The sequence below is a fragment of the Microcaecilia unicolor genome, chromosome 11 (assembly GCF_901765095.1).
Source record: "Microcaecilia unicolor chromosome 11, aMicUni1.1, whole genome shotgun sequence".
Classification (NCBI taxonomy): Eukaryota; Metazoa; Chordata; class Amphibia; order Gymnophiona; family Siphonopidae; genus Microcaecilia; species Microcaecilia unicolor.
Genome location: NC_044041.1, coordinates 59,922,685 through 59,946,737, shown reverse-complemented (window position 1 = coordinate 59,946,737; position 24,053 = coordinate 59,922,685). Strand labels below are relative to the sequence as shown.

The window sequence follows — 24,053 nt, the reverse complement described above, 5'->3', positions numbered from 1 at the left end:
ATACAGTGCAAGTTAAGAGGTGACTGAATGAAAGAAGTCAGACATGCCCTTGGCTATATGTTTCTAATGTAAGCTGCACACAGTTAACCATTCCTAACATCTCTCCCTATGGTCAGAGGTAAACAAAGCAAGAGAAACACTAAACATACCATATCCAGAGAGAAAAGAAGCCCTCCATTCCATCTCAATTGCAACTGTGCAAACTGCCACTTCTTTATTCTGCTCTTGGATAATCCTAACGTCACAAACACACAGCAATACCATTGCACCTCCTGCTAACAGTACCCTGCTACTCCACAACCATGATACAGAACATTTGTACTAAACATGCTGCTCAACAGTCATCACCTTTTGGAACCAGGGTCTGTACAAACTGATTTTGCTCACTTTTAATAAGCTCTGCCTCTTTCATAGGTGGTTTAAGATACTAAATACCAATTAAATATTAACAGCTTAAAAAATGAATACATGAAAAGCCACCTGCAGCTTTGACCTCTCCAACATATCCGCACCTCCACACTATACCCTACCACCTGAAGTGCCTGTACAAAAAAAAAAAAAAAAATCTAGATGACATCTCCAATAACTTGTACAGAGGCATTATCAGGTACTTTCTTTCTGCTGGCTATGTTTCTCCCTCTGTACTCCTGCATTCATCTGGTTCCAGACATTACTTTATTACATTGCTTGAACTGATCAAAGATCACCCAGAGGCTGGTAGGTACACATTATCAGTATTTTGCCTCTTTTCATCCACTGCTCTCTTGAATTTGTGCACTGAAATGTATGACTGTACACTTTGCTTGCATTAATTATAAGAACCTATAACAAGCCTTGTTAAGGCAGATCCCAAGCATTCTGCTTCCAATACTGGCCTAGTGCAACACTTTCAAAGTTTCTTAGGTAAAAAGCTGTAGACGGCACACGCTTATGCAATAATTTCTGTAAGTACTCCAGAGCCCTCCCATCCTGAGTCCTAAAGACTAAAGTCAAAACCTTAAACTTTATCCTGTATAATATATGAAGCAGGGTGGCATTGGGGGTGGGGTAGTGGTTATGCAACCAGGGCAATTGCCCCTGGGCTTCCACACAACAGGACACCCAGGGAAAACAGTATTTATACAAGCAGAACTGCAGGGGGCACAGCTTGCTGATGGGCTCTGGGTACTCTCTCAAATTTTGCCCAGGTCACCACCATGTCTAACAGTGAGCTTGACTAGGAACCAACATAAATGCTTCAAATAGGGTGTACCATGTGATCATCTTTGGGAAAAGGTGACTGAAGTCTCAGATCAAAAATGTTGGGAATGAGCAATTTTTCATGTTATGGGTCCGTAAGCAGTTTGAAAAAGTTCCATGTTTGAACTTCTGTAACTTCCCCTTCATCCATAAAAGGATAGGGTTTGGACTGTTGTATTACAAAAATTGTTTGCTCTAACAGAATTCATTAAAACCTCATTTTTTGTTTCTGGTGACTTTTCCCAGAGCTGGTCACATATGCTCTCACAACCTGTTAATTATCAGGCAGCAGCGTTTTGAATCATTTACAGAATCCTAAAGAGACCTTCCAGCAACCCTATGAACGAGTTCCCACTGAGACCAGGACTTGGGCTACTGGATGAAAATTGTGCCATGAAATAGATATTTTAGTCTATGAATTAGGTGATATATTGTAGAAAACAGCTTTGGCCGCTATAAAAGTTTTCAAAGAAAATAGAGAATCCAAGATATTTCCCAAATTTTGAAGAAGTTTGATGACTCATCTGGTGCACATGAGAAAGAATAAGCTTCACAAAGTGAAAAATTTAAATCTGGAGAGAAAACAGAACAAACACCCTCCACAGTTAGCAACTCCAAAGTGTCTGCTTGTTAAAAAGAAGGCAGCTCAGAGATCACTGAGGCAGTGATAGAAGTTGTACATTCATGTAAAATGGCTGTTGAACCCACGGTTTCTATAGGAAGATCGCAAGGTGGCTCTGAGAGCTGTGAAGTGCACATAGAGGCAGAACTTAGATCTAAAATAGCCACCAACTCTGCAGACTGTGAAGAACTGCGGGCTGGGTTGAGAAGTCATTCCACAGATATTGAGTCTTCTCTGTTCTGCTTAGATTTTATTTTTTGCCGCTTTGAGTACAAGCATCTTCCATAACTGTAATGCAGACAGGCGGTTGCCTGGCCAACCTGAGTGGAGTTTTAAGCTCATGTCTCCATGAGGAGCACAATTAGAAAACAGCAACCAAACCTTCTGTCCAAGACAAATGTCTTTACAAGTGCACACTATATGCACATAGTGTGCACTCTTTCCTGAGATGGCGCACTTCTAATTTACCATTCTCTCTCTTTTTAAAATTAAAAAACTACAGCAGTAATTTTCTTCAGTTTTCTTCCAAGGATTATGAAAAATTTGATCGCATTGTGATCACCACTGTCATGCTGCTCCACCACAGATACTGCTCATACCAGACTCTGTATTCCAGTAAGAAGTAGATCTAAAGAAGTTCCCCTCTCAATGGTTTCAGAACAAGCTGTTCCACAAAGCAATCATTAACGTTATCAGAAACGTTACCTAGCATGTTCTGAACTTTTAAGGACCCTTCTGATCGCCTTCCTACCCTGGGTTATTTCTTAAACAGCAGATCTTTGTCTCATCTGCAAAAACACAACCCTTTTCTTCTAATCCTTCTGCAACATTGGCTGCAAAGATACTGAAGAGAACCAGCCTCAGAACTAACCACTGAGGCATCCTTTCCTTATTTTAAAAGATGTTCTATGTTGTCTGGTGTCTCTTTTAACTTATGATTTTAATTGTGTCATGTTTGTTTTATCTGTAAGCTGCAATTATGCAACTTCTTGGCAATTGCAGAATATAGTTTTTTGAAAGTGTCTTAATACTTTTCTGTTTGCTGATGTTTTGTGATAGGAGAGGACATTTGGTTAGAAAATCTGTTCTGATATCTGTTTTAACTATAAAAACAAAACCATCAAAAACAGAAAATTAAAACAGATTATGAGAGCCTACATCAGTTTTGCTAGTGTTAGCAAAATAGACGTAAAATAAAATACTTCAAATAATCATATCTTGAGTGAATTCAATTTACCACTATCGTCCATTGTCCACTCAACCAGTTTGTAATCTGGTTCACCACTTTGGGACCCACTCCCTTGCTATTTAGTTTATTACCGAGTCCTCTTATATGGGACAGTATCAAAATCCAAGTAAATTACATCCAATGCATGCCCTTGATTTCTCTCTCTCGTCACTCAAATTTATCATTTGTTTGACATTACAGTAGGATGCCAATTACCTGGACTAACCTCTGCAGACAGCAGTCAGGATAATGGAAAATCTGGATGATTGGTCATTCCTTTTTGAAAAGAGCACACCCTGAGGACTATATTCTATATATCACACCTACAAAATCCACGCCAAAATGAAATTCACTTAGGCATGTTCTATAAAGTATGCTTCAATTTAGGCATACTTTATAGAATAAGCCTAAATTTCTGTGTGGTTTATAGAATACGCTGAGCGTCGGTCCACACGACTAAACTTAATCACGGTCAATTATGCCAAGTAAAACCTGGTGTAAATCCAGATGCCTAAATTAGGCATGGCGTGGATGCATTCTATAACAATGTGCATAGATTTTAGAAACACTCATGACCTGTCCATTCCACGCCCACTTTTCAAGAATATGACATATTTACGTGCACCACATTACAGAATTTTAATACCAATTAGTGCTGATAATTAGTTCTTATCCAATTATCAGCACTGATTAGCTTAACTAAGTTATGCGCATTGTTATAGAATATGCTTCCAGTTCCATGCAGAAATCTTGGCGAGATTATATAGAATCCCAGGGTGAGCATTACATGTTGAGCATTTCTTGTTTTCAATAATAAATGGGAAAAAATACCAAACTTTAAATGACAATATAATTTTTTTAATGTATATCAGGCATAATGTGATAACTAATATGGAGATTACGGTAGAAAAATTCTGAAAAGAACAAACAGAATTGGACATCTGGATAATCGGAGTCCTACTGCATCTCTCTCTCTCTCTCTGATAAAACCATGCTGCCTCAAGTCCTGTGACCTGATGGATTCTAGATAGGTCATTCTCTCCATTGATTGTCCCACCATTGAGATCTGGGTAACAAGCCTTTAATTTCCAACTTCCTTCCTGGTAACAGTTGTGTGAAGACAGACATCTGCCCTTCTCAAGTTTCCAAAAATCTTTCAACAGTTTCTTTGTGGTTCCAGCCAGAGCAGTAAGCTCCTTTAATATACTAAGATATATCCCATCTGTCCCTACAGCTATGTCCACTTTATTTTTCTAGTTCTGCATAAACCCTTTCTTCTGAAAAGAGAATTTACTATCATACATACACCCCTGTAAAGAATCTGAAGCTGTCCTTTCCCACCATTTAACACTTGAAGAGTATTAATATAATCTATGTTTAAATACTTCAAAAGTTATTAATATATAAACATATCTTTTTCAGAAATGAGGAAATTGTAGAACTAGAAGAATTGGATTGAGGTTACAGGGAGATAGATTTAGGAGTAACATCAGAAAATTATTTTTCAAGGACAGGGTGGTGAATGCCGGGAATACTCTCCCAAGGGAGATGATGGGGACAAAAACAATGACCAAATTCAAAAATGTGCGAGATAAATATGTGCAGAAAAATGTAAATATGTGCGGAAAAAGCATGAAATCAAACCAAAACTTAAGACACAGAAAGGGGTGTAAGCTGCACAGAGCAGCAGGAGCTGCATGGATAGGTGTTAAATGCACAGAGTGGCAGTTAGAATTCCAGCCACCTAACTGGGCAGACTAGATAGACCACAGTGGTTGTTATATGCTGTAATTTTCTCTATTACTATATTACATCCCCCATCAGTTGCCTTTTCTCCAAGCTGAAGAGCCCTAACCTGTTTAGCCTCTTTTCACACGGTAGGTCTTTATCATTTTCGTGACCCTTCTCTAGTTGCACTATAATGTTTCTGAGATGGAGAGACCAGAACTACATGCAGTACTCAAGATGCAGTCACACCACAGATATATATAAAAGCATTACAATGGCCTCAGTTTTGTTCCTTTCCAAATAATTCCTATCGTGTCCTCATTACTTTTTCAGTAACCTCTTTTGAAAAGCTTACTGGTTTCCTTGTCCTCTGTCATACTACAGCTCCTTACAAATTAGCCCACTGCTCTCTAGTCACTTATTTCTACTCCTAATCATTTTTTTTTTCTTAGTTCACATATTTTGTTTTTTCCTAACACAATAACAAAAGTCCACAATGTTGAAACTACAATGACATGGAGGTAAGAAACATAATAGTTGAACTTCTACATACAATAATGTTCGAAGGTCCCATGAATCACATTTTACAGAACGGCTTTTGAGTCAAGATAATACTGTAGCAGGTGCCATATCATATAGGTCTTTACTATTAATCATTTCTCCAGCGCTACTAAGGGTAAAAGGGGTCATGGATTTGATATACCACCTTTTTGTGCTATAACCAAGGAGGTTTACATCTTTGCATAGACAGTGCTGTACAGATACAAACAAGACAGTTTCTTCTCAATGGAGCTTACTATTTAGTTTGTAAGAATGTATTATAAAGAAATGCTTACTCAAAGGTGAGCATTTAAACTGGATTTGAATATGGCCAGAGAAGGAGAATAACACAGACTCAGGAAAAGTTGTTCCTCTCCCCCGCCAGCCACCTTCACTGAAGTTGGTATTTTTGAGATCCACAACTTGGACCTCTGTGTAACTCCTACCTGCCTTGGCTTTATAACAAACTATATTGCCTGATGATCACTAATACTCAGATGGGAAACTACCCAGACATTAGAGACACTTTATCTGTTCTAAAGTGCCACGTCTAGTAATTGCCCCTCCCTAATTGTTCTACTATTATTTGAGGAAAGCTCTCAGAGTATCCAGGTTCCTCTACTTTTGATTCTGCAGATGCAATACTCCAATCCATGTCATTCAGGTTAAGATCTTCCACCTGTACCGCTTTCCTCTTAAATTCCCACATTTTGGATATCTCTGATCAGAATACACTTACTTGTCTCTGCATGGAGCTTCCCATCTGCACCTGGCAGAACTTGATGGCTTGCTCCAGTGCTGCTTCTCCATCCACCTGGAAGAGAAAAGAAAAGGAAGCCAGGAAAAATCAAGCTCGCTCACTCACTGGCACTGCTCAACTAGGGTTACCATATTTGGTCCCCCCCCCCCCCCCCAAAAGAGGACACATGCCCCACCCCTCACCACACCCTCGCCCTGCCCCCTTTCACACCCCACCCCACATATTGCCCCATCCCTTACACCCCCCCCTAAGGGTGTCCTAGCCTCCCCTCCTCTTACTCTACTGCCCTGGTGGTCTAGTGACCTCTTTGGGGCAGGAAAGAGCCCCCTCTTTCTTGCCTGGAGCACTGCCCTGCATTCTGTTCCCCTTGCAATGCTGAGTGCTGACGGTTCTGGCGCCGATTTAAAATGGCCGCTTCCACGGAAGTTTCGCGAGGCCGTGTCAACTCTCGGTGGCCATTCTGAATTGGCGCTGGGACCATCAGCACTCAGCATTGCAAGGGGAACAGAATTAAGGCAGCGCTCCGGGCAGGAAAGAGGGGGTTCTTTCCTGCCCCAAAGAGTTCACTAGACCACCAGGGCAGTAGAGTAAGGTAAGGGGAGGGGAGGCTAGGATAGGACACCATTAGGCCCGCCCACCAGCTTGTTTGTTTGGAAAAATGGGCAGGCTGGCAAAACCCGCCCGGTTGACCATCCATGTCCTCAAAAAGAGGACATGTCCGGGTAAAACTGGACATATGGTAACCCTATGTTCAACCATTTGCAGAAGTGCTTTTATTTTAAACACTACATTTAAAAGGCAGATTTCTGACAATGAGCAATAGAGAATGAATCCTCCCATAAGAGTCTTCTAGCTACCTCCACATGACATGGACTGGCCACTGTCAAAGGCAGAATGCTGGACTTGATGGACCATGGTCTGACCTTGCATAGCACCTATGTTCCTATGAGAAATGGAATCTGGCACACTGGGCCAATAACTCTCTCTGTTCCTGTGCACAATGCATTAAGATCGCCTGTTTACAGAGGGAAAAGACATTCTTTAGGAGGGTAATTTTACAACAGAGGACCTATGAAAATTCAAAAGTAGACATGTACTAGCCCTAGTACAAAGTTCCACCTGATCGAAGGCAGGTGCAGCCACTTAACAACTCCACCCACAGGAATGCCTATACATGCATAACATCTGACAATTCGCTTTACATGCAGAAAATGCTTTACAGAACTACACATAAAACAATTCTACTCAGCACATTCTCAGTTCATGCAATTATTGAATGTGGAACAAAACAAGCCTCTAGGGTGTGTTTTACTGCTCCTTTGGAAAATGAAGGGAAATTTCATCACTAGTATCAATGTTTAGAAGCAGCTCCTGTGTATTATGTTTTGAATGTCTTTGAATTTTAGTTAGCAGCCTCTTGGCTCTTTCATTTATATATGGACAATGAGGTTTCTTCCTATAAATTAAACACTTCAGCTGAAGAACAGTACGTCCCAGAAGTGCAGAATCATGCCAGATCCCTCTCTGTGGTGTCAGCACTATCTACTCTCATAGTGTTGGGATTACACCTGCCAAAACTATTTCTCAAGATGTTGATCTACCCTATAAAACAGCCAAGCAGGAAGGAGAGAGCTCAACGGGCTGCAAAGGTCCCTGCAGAAGACACAGGAGTGGCATAAGAGGATAAAAGGTGAGTTCAATGGGCTGCAAAAGTCCATCAAACATTCTTGTGGCAGACACAGGGAATGTACGGTCAGTGGGAGCACACTGGAGTCCAGCTGCAGGATTGGAGAATAAAGAATGCATCTTTGAAAGAAGAAGTGCAGGGAGTGGGGTTAAGGTGGAAATAAAAACAAGAAATGTTAAACAAAGAAATTAAATCAGTTTTAAATGAACAGTGCATACCTGTTTAATCAACATGTATGTTTCAGACATAATCTTCTCAATATTGCTCAGGTCATAGGCCATGACCTTCTGACCTTGCTGCCACACCCTGTATGCATCCAGTAGAAGGGTCTTGCTGGATTCTGTGTCCTCTAGCAGCTTCCTCTTTCTGCTCAGCCTTTGCACAGGCTCCTCAGCAGAAGCTTTAGCCACCTGCAGTTGCTGCTGCTTTGAGCTAATGCTCAAATCCTCCAGGGAGAGTTCAGGAGCTCGGATTTCAGGACTCTTTTCTTTAGAGGCCCTGTGAGACATAGTCCGATTTGCCTCATTGCGTTTTAGAGAGGTATCTGTTTTCTCATATTCGTTACAATGCCCTTCAAGGTCCATAGGCTCAGTTGATACAGGCCTGGATATGTCCGTACTGCTCTTTACCCACAGCTCCTCTGTGTCCATAGCACCAGAAGGTGCTGCATCTCTGACTCCATTCTCTGCACCTTGGAGAACTCTGTCCGTCAAAGCTGCCTTTTTGGGAAGAACCTCTTTACTGTCCTCAGACTTTGCCTTGTTCGACACGTCTGTTGTCATTCCCCTAGCAGCAGTCAATCTTGTAGCCTGCTCGTCTGATGCCTTATAAACAAAATAAAGAAATCATGTTTTATGTTAAAGACAAACATCATTTGAAAAAGAAGGAGAAATTAGATCTTACCTGCTAAATTGTTTTCCTTTAGTCCCTCCAGACTGGCACAGGTGGGTTGTGCATTCCGACCAGCAGATGGAGACTGAGAACCACAAACTCCTCAGAGACCTAGAACTATATTGTGCAGTCCCCCTGAGAGTCAGTATTAGAAAAGCAAAGCAGAACCACCTTCCGGCCCACCAAGCAGCCTCTCAGAACTGTACGTCCAAGCTACTCTAGTAGCCCTGTCACTGCTACCTTTTAGCTGTAGCCCCCTCCTTTAAAAAAAAAAATATTACTCCAATACAGACTAAAATTTTGCCACCTAAACCTCGCAGTACCAAATAACACATTCCAACAAGGAATCCATGACACAAGCTGAGCACACAGACACTGAAACAGAGAGGGCCCTTTGCCAGTCTGGAGAGGCTAAAGGAAAGCAAATTAGCAGCTAAGATCTAATGTCTCCTTCCATAGCATCCCTCCAGACCAGCATGTTGGGAAGTACCAAAGCAGTGACCATCAAGGGAGGGACCCGTGCAACCCAGACTCAAAACCTCTGGCCCCAAAATCCGGGTCCTACCGGGCCTGCACGTCCAAATGAAAATGCCGCGCAAAAGAGTACAATGAGGACTAAACTGTTGCCTTACAAATGTCCTGTGTTGGAACCAAAGAACTCTCCGCCCAAAAAGTCGCTTGCCTTCTGATGGAGTGAGCCTAAGCTGCAAGGGCATTGTCTAACCCTTGAGAATATAAGCCAAGAACACTGTCTCCTTTATCTATCTGGCAATGGTAGCTTTGGAAGTTGCCTCCCCATGGCGGGGACCACCAAGCAGCACAAACAATCTGTCCGGCCTCTGAAACAGATGCGTCCTCTGCAAATAGACATGCAATCCTCTCTGAACATCAAGACAATGCAAATGATGCTGTTCCAGGGCACCTTTAGCTGACCCCAATACCAGTAAAACCGACTAATTATCATGCAAAATGGAGACCACCTTGAGGAAGGAAGGTACCGGCTGCACGGCCACCTTCTCTTTGGAAAACATCAGAAAAGGCTCCCTAAACGAAAGAGCCTGCAACTCCGAGATCTGCCTCACTGATGAAATAGCTACCAAAAGCACCATGTCCAAGCAAACATCCTTCAACGAACACATCGCCAAAGGCTCAAAAGGCACAGAAACCAACATCTCCAGCATCAGACTGAGGCTTCACGGAACAGAAGGCCAAACCACATCTGGGTTGGACACAAACTGCTTACTCTTCACCAAATCTCGGAAAGACGCCAGGGCTGCTACCTGAACATTCAGCGAGGCCAAGTTAGACCCTTCTCGAAACCGTCCTGAAGAAACTCCAACATCTGGGGCATGGAAACATGCTCAACGCTCTACACCAGGGAGGTCGACCTCCTCCTGGAATGAAGGATTGCTATCACTCTGCCAGAAAAACCATGCTTCCTCACGCGTGCCTGCTCAAGAACCAAGTCGTAAGACAGAATGAAGACGGGTCGGGCATGATCATTGGCCCTTGCCCTAACAGATTGGTCAAGGTCCGGAAATGTAATGGCTGACCCACCAACAGCTGAATTAGATCTCTGTACCACAGTCTGCGTGACCAACCCTGGCCCACTAACACGATGCACCCTGAATGCTGCTTGATCCTCTAAAGGACCTGGACGATCAAGGGTCAAGGGGGGAACACCTAGAGGAGATAAGATGGCCTTCCGCTTGGCAATTTCTTCTCCTGCTGAAAAATTTGGTACCTTGGCATTGGCTGGCAGATCCCACATGTCCACCATCAGATGAAAGGCATTGTTACCTACACTCCACTCTCCGGGATCCAGGACATGTCTATTGAGAAAGTCTGCTTCAATGTTCTCCACGCCAGATGAGCAGCTGAGAGGTCCAATAGATGACGCTTCACCCAAGCCACCTCCTCTGTCAAAGGACGAATCTTGGTACCCCCCGATGGTTCCCATACATCACCACCATGACACTGTCCGAGAGGATCTACAACATCATTCCCATCAGCAGATCCTGAAATGACTGCAGCACCAGATGGATCACTCGTGTCTCCAGCTGATTAATCAACCATTGTGCCTCCTCCTGGGACCAGCAGTCCTGAACCACTCCCCAACCCAGTAGACTGGCGTCTGTCATCACTACCGTCCAAGCTGGCGAGTCCAGACTCCTGCCACCCAGCAAATTCTGAGTCTGCAATCACCACCACAGACTGTGTCACACACTGCCCCCCCCCCCCTCCAGACACTTTTGGCTTATCTTCCAGCAACTGGGGCACCTTAGTCTCCCCTAAGCTCTGAACCAGCTTATTGAGCTCATTCCCAAAAAGAAGAGAGCCCCGAAAGGGAAACTTACCAAGTTTAGATTTCAAGGCTCCATCCGCTGACCAACCACAGAGCCACAAAGAACACCTTGCCGCCACACTGAGCGCCATGGACTTGGAGAAAGAACGGAGAGCATCACACAGGGCATCACAAAGAAAGAAAGAACCCAGCTCAATCTTGGCCATGTCCAGGTCCATCAGTTACTATCATTCCAGGACCAATCTAGCACCCGCTCAGACCAGCGGAAACAGGCCCTGGCCACCAGACCTCCGCATATAGCGGCCTGAACCGCCAAATGCCTATCGTAAAAGAGACTACATCCTGCGTATCCCGCAACACTGTGCCCCCTTCCACCGGCAAGGTATTCTTCTTTGTGACCATGGACCCTCCCCTGTGGAGGCCGGAGAGACTATCGGTGTCCGGGATAGGGTACAAACGCACCACTGACTGAGCCAACCAGAAAGGTACATCTGGCAAATTCAATTGGGCTTGGATAACATTCCTGATGAACAGGAAAGGAGCGGGAGGACTTCCTAACGCCCTTGAGCAGCAGAGCCTCCTTAGGGTCCTTCTCAAACCACAACATGGCTGATGAGCTCCTGCAACTTGTGGAAGACCCAAACCACAGAAGCATCCTCTCCAGAAGGCAATTCTTCCATCCAGGAGTCCCCTTCCATAGGCTCCCCAGCATCCTCACAGTCCTCATCTGATCAGCCACAGACCTCTCCAGCCCCCTGGGAGACATCCTCTAAGAAGTCCTCCTCCCAAGCCCACCGAGGACACTTGGGAGAGGGAGAAGGAGAAGGCAGCCCACCACGTGACTCCCCGGGGCTAGAGCAGCTGGACCCTCAGCTTGCTTTATACAAAAAGGTCTTATACATTGCCAATAAAAACACAGGTAGAAAATCCACTGCAGCCAGCCAGCCAGCCACTCTGCCTGGCCTACACTGGTGCTTATTTCATCGGGGACAAGTCACACACCCCTCTCCCCTCCGAGGAAGGAGACAAAATGGCGGCACTTCCTGCTAAAGACAGGGCCACAGCAGTGCTAGACTCACCAGCTCTACCATTTTCCTGCAAGTCCCTGTGGGCATCTTTCAGCTCCAAGCGTGTTCAGGAGGTTGCTGACACAGACTTTGCGCTTCCCCGGCACACATAGTACTTGCAAGTACTGGCTTCTTCCAACCCCCGGTGCGAACAAACTGCACACTTCAAGCGGTCCTCCTGTATTGAAGCGCGCTGGCAGGACGGAAACCCCGCTTCCAAGCAAAACACAAACAAGCCACTACCGGAGTACTGCGAGTGGAAGGAAGGCAAAATCCCTACTGAACCGCAAGAGTACCAGTTCTCCCTCTTATGCTGCACTCAGTTTGGGACTGTGTTTTTTTTTCTTCTTCAGTTACAGTGCGGTAGTGCAATGCTCAGTGAAAGACTCCCTGCACTCAAAGCCAGATGTCTGCACCCAAGCAGAGGAGTATGGCTGAGGCAACAACACTAAGAGCCCAAAACAGGATGTATGTGGGGGGGGGGGGGGGGGGGGGGGGGGAGACTCAGCCTTCTGAATTTGGCACCCCTGAGGTAGAAGAGGCTCCCGTGGACCTCAGCCCCAATCCAGTCAACAAAGAGCTAAGCAGTTCTGAGAGGAAACCCTGCCCCTGGTCATAATCCTCTCAGAAACAATCAGGGACTGAAAAAGAAACCTAAACCAATCGCCTAATTTTTTCTTTTTTCTTAAAGGATTTTCTACCTTAGACCGAAACTGTACAGGCTGACCACGTCCACCATCTGCTACAGACTGAGAACTACTGACTTTCAGAGGGTCTGCACAGTATAGTTATAGGTCTCTGATGAGATGTTTGTGGTTCTCAGTCTCCATCTGTGGGCTAGAGTGCACAACTCACCTGTGCCAGTCTGGAGGGACACTACAGAATATACGGTTATGCAACTAAACAGAAAAGGCAAAACCCTACTCTTCTTTCATCCCCACTACTGTCTCCCCGTTTCCTACAAAATTCATTCTTGCAGCTTTGCCCAATCTATATAATCTATTCTTTACTTCTGAGTAATCTCCATCCTTTGACCTCACATCAGCTTTGGTTCCAAAAATTTTGCCATATCTATATTTCAATTTGATCCATACCTGTCCTTTCTCCCCTTAACTATGCAAGCTATTTCTACCTAACGCTCTCTGTGGTCCCCTTTTCACTTCACTGCTCAAGTGGTACAGAACACCATTCCCACTATCTGCCCTCTTTAGTCAGTTTTTTCATATCTTCCATTTCTATGGTGTCAGCAGTATCCAAACTTAGCCTGCGCTCCTCAGAAGAGAGCTCTCACGTGCTATCACTACTAGTCTGAAGTCTCTCTATCCACCCGGTTTCTTTTATCATAAACTGAAGTGCATGTCTGTAATGTGTCTAAATAAAAGCTTTATTCCTTTTTTTTTTTTAAATTCTTCACTAATGTCTCGTCTCCTTTGCATTTTGATGACCTGTGGGTGATTAGAGGTGTAAAATTTTGGGATATAAAAACTATGACAAGTAGCAACATACTGTATGTTATACAGTAGTAAAAATGACCTAACCAGTCTGCTCAGCAAGGTGTTTGGCGCTGTCATAACAGACACTGTACAAATTACACTGCGCTTCTCTGCAGGTAGTTTCAATACATAGGTAGAATATAAACACTTATAATAAATAATAATCCTATCACTTTACTACATTCTTCTTCCTGTTAATGGATCCTTTTTGGGGTTTTTTTCCATGTCCTTTTGAATTCTGTTGTTATTGTATCCAATATACACCCACATTACTATGTTACATTAAACATTTTGCTTGAACAATTATAAAGAAATCAGATCAATAAATGTATTAATATGAAAAGCAATTTTACAAAAATGGACAAAGTATAGTTATGTAAAAACATCATAAGTTGTGACAATGTATTGTCATACCTGAAACTTGTGAAGAGCCAGATTTTTTTACATGGACCCTGGAAAAGCTATTTCTGCAAAATAACCAGCTCATACTATCTACTTCCCCCCTCATTACATTTAGAGAATACTAGTACTTACATGAGTGAATGCACATTTACATGGCAAGTGCTAGCGAGTAACTGCAAGGTTATAAATACATGGGCGGAACATGCGTGGGGCTCTTAGAGGCGTAACTTACAAAATACTGTAAGTTATGCACTAAAGTGTTGAATTTAGGTGCTTTTACGCCTGTAAGGCCTGGCATAAATGTGTGTCTAAATTTAGGCATGCCAAGTGCTGCACTCTTGAGCGCCAATTCTATAATGGAATCAGCAGATCTAACTGGAGGTGCCAAGTTATGGAATTTCCCCATTTATGCTTTCATTTTATACAACCATTTAACTTCAGAACAGAACTTTTGTTTGCTATGTTACCAAGCATCTAGAGTGCTGGACATGAGACATTCTTCTGAAAATAGCTTTAGAAACAGAACTCATTTACTCATTGTCTTCTCATTCTGATTTGTACATCTTTACACGGCTGTTGAAGTTCTCTTTCCCAGCAGGTTCAATGTTCTGCATTAAATTTCTAGCCTGCCTCTTGATTCAGGATTTGACCAACAGAAGCCCAGTCTCTAGAACTCAACCCTTTTCTGTGCTGGTTCCTGGCACATGTTCCTAGAAGTCTGAGCCATTATCATTCAAACCCTGGCAGGGGGATTGACAGAAACCAGTCTCACAACTGCAGACTTCTGTGTACAGTCTGTGCCAGAAAAGCAACCATTTTCAAAACTCCTGTCTAGTATGTTCTACCTGCTGATTGTAGTGTCACTGAAAGACAAATCCTCGTAGCCCTGAGCAGGATTTGTGTTTTATACTAACTTGGTTCTGTTTATGCCCTACACTAGGTTTTTGAGACACTAATTGCCAAGCTACCAAAGGTTCAGGATCCACAAAGGCAGACTGAGAAAGCATGACAGGAAATAGACCCCCAACTCTAGCTGTACCACACATGCTGTTAAATGAGTTTAGTTCAGCCTCAAGTGTCACTTATTAACACATTGGAGCACTAAACTGATCTCTTAATGCATGAACTCAGCCTGCAACTCTTGAAAATACCTACCATGCTTGCAAAGACTGTATATGGTGCTCATACAGAAATGAAGGGTTGGTGGAGGCAAGGGGTAAGGATGAGATGATTTGGAGATGGAGGGGATCGGATTTGGAAGAGAAGCAAAGGTGGCCACCTGAAAGATAAGCTGAGGAGTTAAAAGAGATGTAAAAGGTGGACAGAGAAATGGAAGGCGGAAAGAAAGGAGAAAATGAGGAAGAAAGGAAGAGAGCCCAAATCCTTGTTAAAAGTAAAAACAAGGTCTGACCGTAGTTCCAATTCTGCTGCCGAAACTAGAATATTCAGATCCAGTGTAATCTTCTGAAGATATAACTATTGATTCTAAGCTTTTTCATATTTTTTTTACATTTCTTTATTCAAACTAATCCAACATGACAAAAATAGTGAATCATCACATAACATATGCAACAGACAAATATATAGAAAAGATCATTGGAGTACCCACTTCTACAGAATATTTGACTTCCCTGCTGGCTATTTTAATTCCCACCCCCAACCAAAGTTCCTAAGGTTTTCAATATTTAAGCAGAGCTTTAAACATATGCATCAAAGGGAGAAAACAGATATTACCTGCTAATCTTCTTTCCTTTAGTCCCACCAGACCAGTCCAGGAACTATGGGTTGTGTTTGTTGACCAGTGGATGGAGACAGAAGTGAAAAATCTGTGTGATTTGCCATATAAAGGCACTGTGCAGCATGAACTCATCAGTATTTTGAATGACAAAGGAATGGATCACATGACTTCTTCTAGTGAATAAAAATAATGGTATACAACTCTACCTCAAGAAAATCCACAAGAGAAAATGGGATGCAAGAGGTAAGGGACTAGAAAGCTGCACGGGAATGGGGTTAAATGGGGTTAGCGGGAATCCTGCTGCTATCGCGGGGATGGACTCGGGTTCTGCGGGGATCCCACGGAAGTGTAGGTGAGTCCAGTCTTACCTCCCCTCCCAGAAAATACCTCAGTACATTCTGGTGGTCTAGTGGCCTCTTACAGGCAGGGAAGATCCCCACTCTTTCCTGCCGCTGCTTCTTTAAAATGGCTACAGAGATTTCAAGCGGTGGCCTCGCAAGACTTCTGCCACTTGAAGTCTCGGCAGCTATTTTAAAGAAACAGCAGCAGCAAAAGGATCAGTGGCAGTGGGCAGGATAGAGTGGGGATCTCTCCTGAGTTAGACGATTAGCTATCATTTTCATGTAAAGCTTGACATTTACATTCAAAAGGGATGGGTCTATACAAGCTGGCAAGCTGTGGGTCCCATCCTGGTTTCAAAATAGGGAGAATCACCCCCCCCCCCCCCCCAGAGTCTGCGGAAAACGTCCCGCCTCATTATGTGCTGCCAAGAGGATGGGGGAAGTGCAGGACTCAAAATCTTGAAGAATTCTGACAGTAGCCCACCTGGACCTGGAGCTTTTTTCATCAAAGATGTTTTAATGGCATATTGCACCTCTCCTAAGTGGAAAGGTGAATGTAAGGCTTCCAAGTCCTCCGCCGTTACCCATGAAAAGGGAAGATTATACTTCAAAAGAGATCCCACTGGATCATGCAAAACTGGCACAAAACACGGTCCTGTAATCGTATGGACTAAGTGGGCCAAAGAGGTACCCATACGATTTCCGTAACGGAAAAGCCGGTGGCGGCTATAACAAAGACTATTTAAAGTGCGCTGATGTAGCAACCTATTCAAATAGGTCTGAAGCTGACAAAATGCCTCCCTGTATTCCGGGGTCAAAATTACAAGCTAAATCCTCCTGCACCTGACAAAAATTGGGTTTAGAACATTACAATTTGTCTGTTTAGTTGCTTTCAGCATGATGCTAAGTAAGATATAATTTCTCCTCTGATTGCTGCCTTCCCCGCCTCCCAAAATAACCCCCGTGTCACATCATGGGCAGTATTATTGGTAGAGTATTCTGCCTATTTTCGGGATAAAAATTGAACAAAGTCTGGGTCCTCTTTCAAATAGTGAGGAATGCGACAGATGGGACAATGCCCTTTTCTCTACGTACACAAAGTTAAATGTACCATAGCGTGATCTAAGACTCCCACCTGTGTAATGTCCACCTCATCCACTTCCGAGAATGCAACCACCAATATCAAAATATAATCTATCCAACTTTCTGAGAGGTGGGCACGGGAGACATATGTAAACGCATGCTCCCCTGGATGTAGCGCCACCAGATATACGAAAGAACCAATCTGGGACAGAGTAAATCACCCCCCCCCCCCTCACTTAGAGGGAGAACCATCCCTTGTACTAACAGATTTCCTATCCTAGCTTGGGTCAGCCACAGCATTGAAGTCTCCACCAATCACCATCGTTCAAAGCAGCAAGATCAAGAATAATTTCAGAAGCTGCAGGAAGAATCTACTATCTGAGATATCAGGCACATACAGGAAGATACCAAAATGTAAAGGGTCCTGTATAAAGAACAGTGTAAAACCACCCAGCATCCATGCTCATCTTTATCACATTTGAATTCCTCAAAAGGAATTGCTTTGTTAATCAAGATACAACTCCTGTTCGATGGGACACCGGAGCAGTAACATAGTAACATAGTAGATGACAGCAGAAAAAGACCTGCACGGTCCATCCAGTCTGCCCAACAAGATAACTCATATGTGCTACTTTTTGTGTATACCCTACTTTGATTTTTACCTGTGCTTTTCAGGGCACAGACCGTATAAGTCTGCCCAGCACTATCCCCGCCTCCCAACCACTGGCTCTGGCACAGACCATACAAGTCTGCCCAGCACTATCCCCGCCTCCCAACCACCAGTCCTGCTTCCCACCACCGGCTCTGGCACAGACCGTATAAGTCTTCCCAGCACTATTCCCGCCTCCCAACCATCAGCCCCGCCTCCCGATCTTGACTAAGCTCCTGAGGATCCATTCCTTTGTAACAGGATTCCTTTATGCTTATCCCACGCATGTTTGAATTCCGTTACCATTTTCATTTCCACCACCTCCCGCGGGAGGGCATTCCAAGCATCCACTACTCTCTCCGTGAAAAAATACTTCCTGACATTTTTCTTGAGTCTGCCCCCCTTCAATCTCATTTCATGTCCTCTCGTTCTACCATCTTTGAAATCTCCGGAAAAGGTTCGTTTGCGGATTAATACCTTTCAAATATTTGAACGTCTGTATCATATCACCCCTGTTTCTCCTTTCCTCCAGAGTATACATGTTTAGTTCAGCAAGTCTCTCGTCATAAGTCTTAAACGCAAATCCCATACCATTCTCGTAGCTTTTCTTTGCACCGCTTCAATTCTTTTTACATCCTTAACAAGATACGGCCTCCAAAACTGAACACAATACTCCAGGTGGGGCCTCACCAATGACTTATACAGGGGCATCAACACCCCCTTTCTTCTGCTTGTCACACCTCTCTCTATACAGCCTAACAACCTTCTAGCTACGGCCACCGCCTTGTCACACTGTTTCGTCGCCTTCAAATCCTCAGATACTATCACCCCAAGATCCCTCTCTCCGCCTGTACCTATCAGACTCTCCCCGCCTAACACATACGTCTCCCGTGGATTTCTATTCCCTAAGTGCATCACTTTGCATTTCTTCACATTGAATTTTAATTGCCAAACCTTAGACCGTTCTTCTAGCTTCCTCAAATCCCTTTTCATGTTTTCCACTCCCTCCCGGGTGTCCACTCTGTTACAGATCTTAGTATCATCCGCAAATAGGCAAACTTTACCTTCTAACCACCCATTCCCTCTGTAATTTTTGATGTTCCATCTCTGTTAAATGGGTCTCTTAAAGGTGGTCCACTCCACCCCCACGGTGATGCAAGAGGAATTTACCCCACAGGTACTTCAAGACAAAATATTAAGGACCATTAGCACAGTAGGACCAGGTCACTTCAACCCACAAAAGGACACAGAGTTTGCCATTAAGCATCAGGTGTGTGTACAATTTTTTGATGTCCAATATCAAAAGCATCCCATCATATCCAAACTGTTGCTGCCAATTGCAACAACCTCCTGCCCCCTCTCCCTCCACTCCTACCATGCACCCCCAGCATATCTAAAATACAAACATATATCCTCTGCTGAAAATAGCTACTATGTGAATATGAAGCAAACATTGCATAAAGTCCTCAAACTATATCCACTGGACCGGCATTAGCAGAATGGTGACACTTGGCTCAAGTAGTGTGGGTGGATTGCCTGCACCTGGGCTAGAGTGCCTCCACTGATGTAGCTGTTGAAGTAGAAGCAGGCTCAGTCGCCTGCCACATTCCCGCATGGCTCAGGGATTCTTATGCTTCCTTCAGGGTTTTAACCCAGTGCTGCTTGTCATTTAGCAGAAAAAATAACCCAAAGGGAAAGGAGCCAATGATATCTAATGCACTCTTTTTGGAAGATATTAATTATAGGGTGAAAGTCTCTGAGCTTCTGTAGAGTAAGAGAAGACAAATCTTGAAAAAGCAAGACCTCCACTCCATGAAACGAGACTGGCCCCTTCCTGCATGTTAAGTTTAAAAATTGTCTTTTAAAGCATAAGATTGAAAATATGCCACAATGTCCCGAGGATTATTATTTCAGGGAGTCCCCAACACTGTGTGTGCACGCTCCACAATGTCATCCATACCTGCCACAGCAAGGGAAGCAAAGTCCGGGTCTCCCATTAGGATTTGATGGCTAATAGCTTGGACCAGCTCCACACAATTTTCCTCTCCTGTCAGTTCTGGGAGACACCAGAAACATAGATTGGAGTGCCAGGCTTTATTCTCCAAATTATCGTTTGTCCATAACAGTTGCATATTGCACATCTTTGGCATCCAGATGCACTGAAAATGATGTAAGGTGGGAGGAAAGGTTTTCAATAGTATTCTCAGCATCCTCTACACTTATGCCCAGGTCCTCCATTCCCTCAAACAGATCCTGAATAACAGCCTTCAGTTCTGCAGCACGGGCTGCAGTATCCTTTTGCAGTGCTTCTTTCAGCTCCTTCAGCTGTTTTAAATCCTGCTCAGTGAGGGGGGCACCGGAGGCTCCCTAGTTTGATTGAACGGAGTCAAGCTCATCAGTTGATGAATCCACACTTTCAATCAAGGGTGCATACAAATTAGGCCCCGAAACAGCACTGCCATGTTCCTTAAGTGGCTGCCTAGCGAAAAACTGTTTTATTCGCTGGGATGGCGTTGAGACATTCCTGCTGCACGCTGTCCCATTCCACGCACCCACCAAAAGTTGTGTCACTGCTTAGAGTTTCAGTAGAGAGGAGATGTGCTGATTATTCAGAGAAAGCCCTGAGAGCACAATCGAAGCTTCACGGTAATCTCACCATAGCTCAGATGACATCGCTATAAGTCCCCATGTTACCAGTTCAAGCTGTCCAAGAATCCAACACATCTCTTGAGGAAAGTCTTCACAGGATTGGGAACTACTTACCATTAGCAGATAAGTAAATAGTTTCTGTAAGCTCAACAAGCATGGATTAATATATGCCACTTTTTGTAAGGAAAAAATAAATCCACCTGTCTAACAACAGGAAACATCTGAGCTCAGCAACCCTCCAAGATCCACAAGAATGCTTACTCATAAATGTTGGAAGTCCTTTAATGAAACGGAGGGAAAAAAAAACAGAAGTAGTTACTCTGATGATCTCCTAAGTATAGCTGGTAAACTGTTCAGAAAGAGATGCCTGAACTCCTAAAAAGAAAACGTTCAATACCTGCTTATAATTGGATTGTAAGCCACATTGAACCTGAACTCTGTTTGAGATAATGCAGGATACAAATGTCATAACAAATAAATAAAATAAATTAAAAGCATCCAGTCCTGAAGGGGTAACTCCTCCTATAACAGAAATTGATCCCCCCCTCACTGAAGATGCTTGAAAAGGTTTCCACTTAAGGACAGAGGTAAGGGAGAGTCACCTAAAGTTCTCTCTCAAAAACCTAGTGGTAGTGCTTGGAAGATCTTGAGGTTAAGATCAAGAGTGGGCAACTGCTGCCTGAAGGCAAAAAGGTTATCACAGGAGCCAGAAGAGATGTGATGGATGGAAACATGATAGGTGCTAGAGTACCCAGATGGGGTGTGGAAGATCATCTTCACTTCCGGTAGACAGGGAAGTGCTCACTGTTCCTGGAAGCAGCATGCATTGCCAAAACCCAAAACCTTCCGGTGGAATTTCCCATGCAGCATTCTCTAGAACTGGGAGAAAGAGTGGCCCACAACAGTCTAAAATTGATAATGGTGAACTGGAGATTCCAGCCTGGTAGCCATGATCTTGAGGAGGAAACATCAAAGTGTCCAGGTCCTTCATTCAACATAGGTATCTCAGTCCCAAGGATCTTGAAGCCTCAAGTGCCAAAGCAGCCTCAAGAAAAGCTACTTTATGTGAATCCTACATAGTTGATATACTACCAAGACCTTCAACAGATCATATTCCCCTTGGGACTACTGATCCAGGTAGCACTAGAGTGATCCAGGTGGCCTGTAATGCTGACCTGGTGTAGTTCCAGATAGATCAACTGCTTTGCTTTCTTAAAGAAAAGGGCCTAATAGTACTGGTGCTCAATCTCATGGAAGATCTATATCCATTAGGTCTTATGGCTTAACTATTTGGGCGGTTGCCACAGTAGTTTAAGCACTGGACCGGATACAAGGCTGAAGAGAAGCTCCTTGCGAAGACTGAAAGGAAGGGGGTCAAGAACCCTCAGAACTAAACCCAGGCTCCAATTACTAGACTTGCATGTTCCACATTCCATTCCCTGGAGGAGAGCATGTTATTGAGGTTCTGTGGTGTATGATAGGTGCTGGAGAGTTTTAAAAAAAAAGAAGAGAGTTTAGGAAGAAGAAAGAGCTCTTCTATATGCTGTCTTTCTTTCTTTATTTTCAATGCAAACAGACTGTGAACAACAGGCAGCTCAACATAATGAACATATACATGCATTTTATGCCTTAAACAGTTATAAAACCCTTCCCTCCTCTCTCCTTACACTCCATCTTTCAATGCTCATTCTGTCAGAGGGACTTAAAGGAATGTAACCTACTGGCTTCGTTTCAGAAGCTAAGAATCAAAGCCTTCTTGACCGCATTCCTTGATGTGGTTTAAGTACTGGAGGAGACAAACCTTGAGCATTCAAAAAAAGCTGAATGTCCAGAGAGTAATCTTAAGAGATTTTTGGATCATTGAATGCTACCTTCCTTGTTAGGACAGTAGTACAGTCAACGAAGGAATGAATAAAAATGCAGCCTGAAACACATACAGTAAACCTGGGAGCAAGAACAATTAAAATAACAGCCAGAAGCAAAGAGGTAATGATGTCAGCCTTTCGGGAAGAGTACAAAAGTATATAAGTGGTGCCATACTGGGACAGACCGAAGGTCCATCAAGCACAGTACCCTGTTTCCAACAGTGGCCAATCCAGGTTGCAAATACCTGAAAGATCCCAAAACAGTACAATACATTTTATGCTGCTTATCCTAGAACTAAGCAGTGGATTTTCCCAAGTCCATCATAATAATTTATTTTATTTATTTGTATCCCACATTTTCCCACCTATTTGCAGGCTCAATGTGGCTTACATAGTACCGTAAAGGCGTTCACCAATTCCAGTATAAACAAATACAGTAATGTTGTGGTAGAATAAGGTTTGTGTGTACAGACACATTAGGGAATCGTAGAGAGGAAGAGTTATTTTATGTCCAATAATGGCTTATGGACGTTTCTTTTAGGAAGATATCCAAATCTTTTTTAAACCCTGCTATGATAACCTCTTTTACCACATTCTCTGGCAACGAATACCAGAGTTTAATTACACGTGGAGTGAAATATTTTCTCTTATTTGTTTTAAATTTACTACTTTGTAGCTTCATGCCCCCCTAGTCCTAGTATTTTTGGAAAGAGTAAACAAGCGATTCATGTCTACTCATTCCACTCCACTCATTATTTTACAGACCTCTATCATATTTCCCCCTAGCCATATTTTCTCCAAGCTAAAGAGCCTTAGCCGCTTTAGCCTTTCCTCATAGGGAAGTCGTACCATCCCCTTTATCATTTTCATTACCCTTCTCTGTACCTTTTCTAATTCCACTATATCTTTTTTGAGAAGGGGTGAGCAGAATTGCACACAGTATTCAAGGTGCAGTCACACCACAGAGTGATACAAGGGCATTATAACATCCTCATTTTTATTTTCCAATCCTTTCCTAATTGGGGACCCCCGCCAGCCAAGGTATTTGCTGCGGCAGGGCGGTGGACCAAAATGTACCCCACCCCCCCACACCTCGGGCTCTGGCTCCCTCCCACCGTGAGATCGGACTACACCCCTGTGAGAAACACACATGGGTTGGAATCCAGATTCCTAGAGACCAGTCAAGCCCAAAAAATCTGGCCCCCTCACTCCCAGTGTACAAGTAAGTTGAGACTTACCATTTGGCTGAAACAGAACTGGTCTGCCAGAAGAGCTGCAACTGGGGGGGGGAGGGGCAGCTGAGAGACATACTCTTGCTCCAGCCCCAAATATGCTTCTTACGGGAAAATGGAACTCCAAAGAAAGCTCTCTTCTGTTACTTGTAGGTGTTCAGCCTCCATAGAAGGTGTTAGAGTGTAGAAGAGAAGGGGGGAGGGAGCTCAGTGATCTCCAATCTATACCCTGGTTCCAGGAATTATATAGACCTTCTTATAAATCAGACTTGTGGAGCCTAAACCATAACAGGTACCCCCACCTCAACTGAAGACGTATGAGGAGAGACTTGCTGACCTGAACATGTATACCCTGGAGGAAAGGAGAAACAGGGGTGATATGCTACAGACGTTCAAATATTTGAAAGGTATTAATTCACAAATGAACCTTCTCCGGAGATGGGAAGGCGGTAGAACTAGAGGACATGAAATGAGATTGAAGTGGGGCAGACTCAAGAAAAATGTCAGGAAGTATTTTTTCACGGAGAGAGTGGT

General features: G+C 43.6%; 1 protein-coding gene across 2 annotated transcripts in view; it reads right to left on the bottom strand.

Annotated features, from left to right (window-relative positions):
* Window positions 1–24,053, bottom strand: part of CABIN1 (calcineurin binding protein 1) — a 267,407-nt gene that overhangs the window by 32,065 nt on the left and 211,289 nt on the right. For both annotated transcript variants that reach the window (XM_030218338.1, XM_030218339.1), the window contains exons 32-33: window positions 8,023–8,628; window positions 6,097–6,171 (exon numbers count right to left, since the gene is read on the bottom strand). In XM_030218338.1, the coding sequence (XP_030074198.1) occupies window positions 6,097–6,171; window positions 8,023–8,628 (681 nt within the window). The remainder of the gene's footprint in view (window positions 1–6,096; window positions 6,172–8,022; window positions 8,629–24,053) is intronic.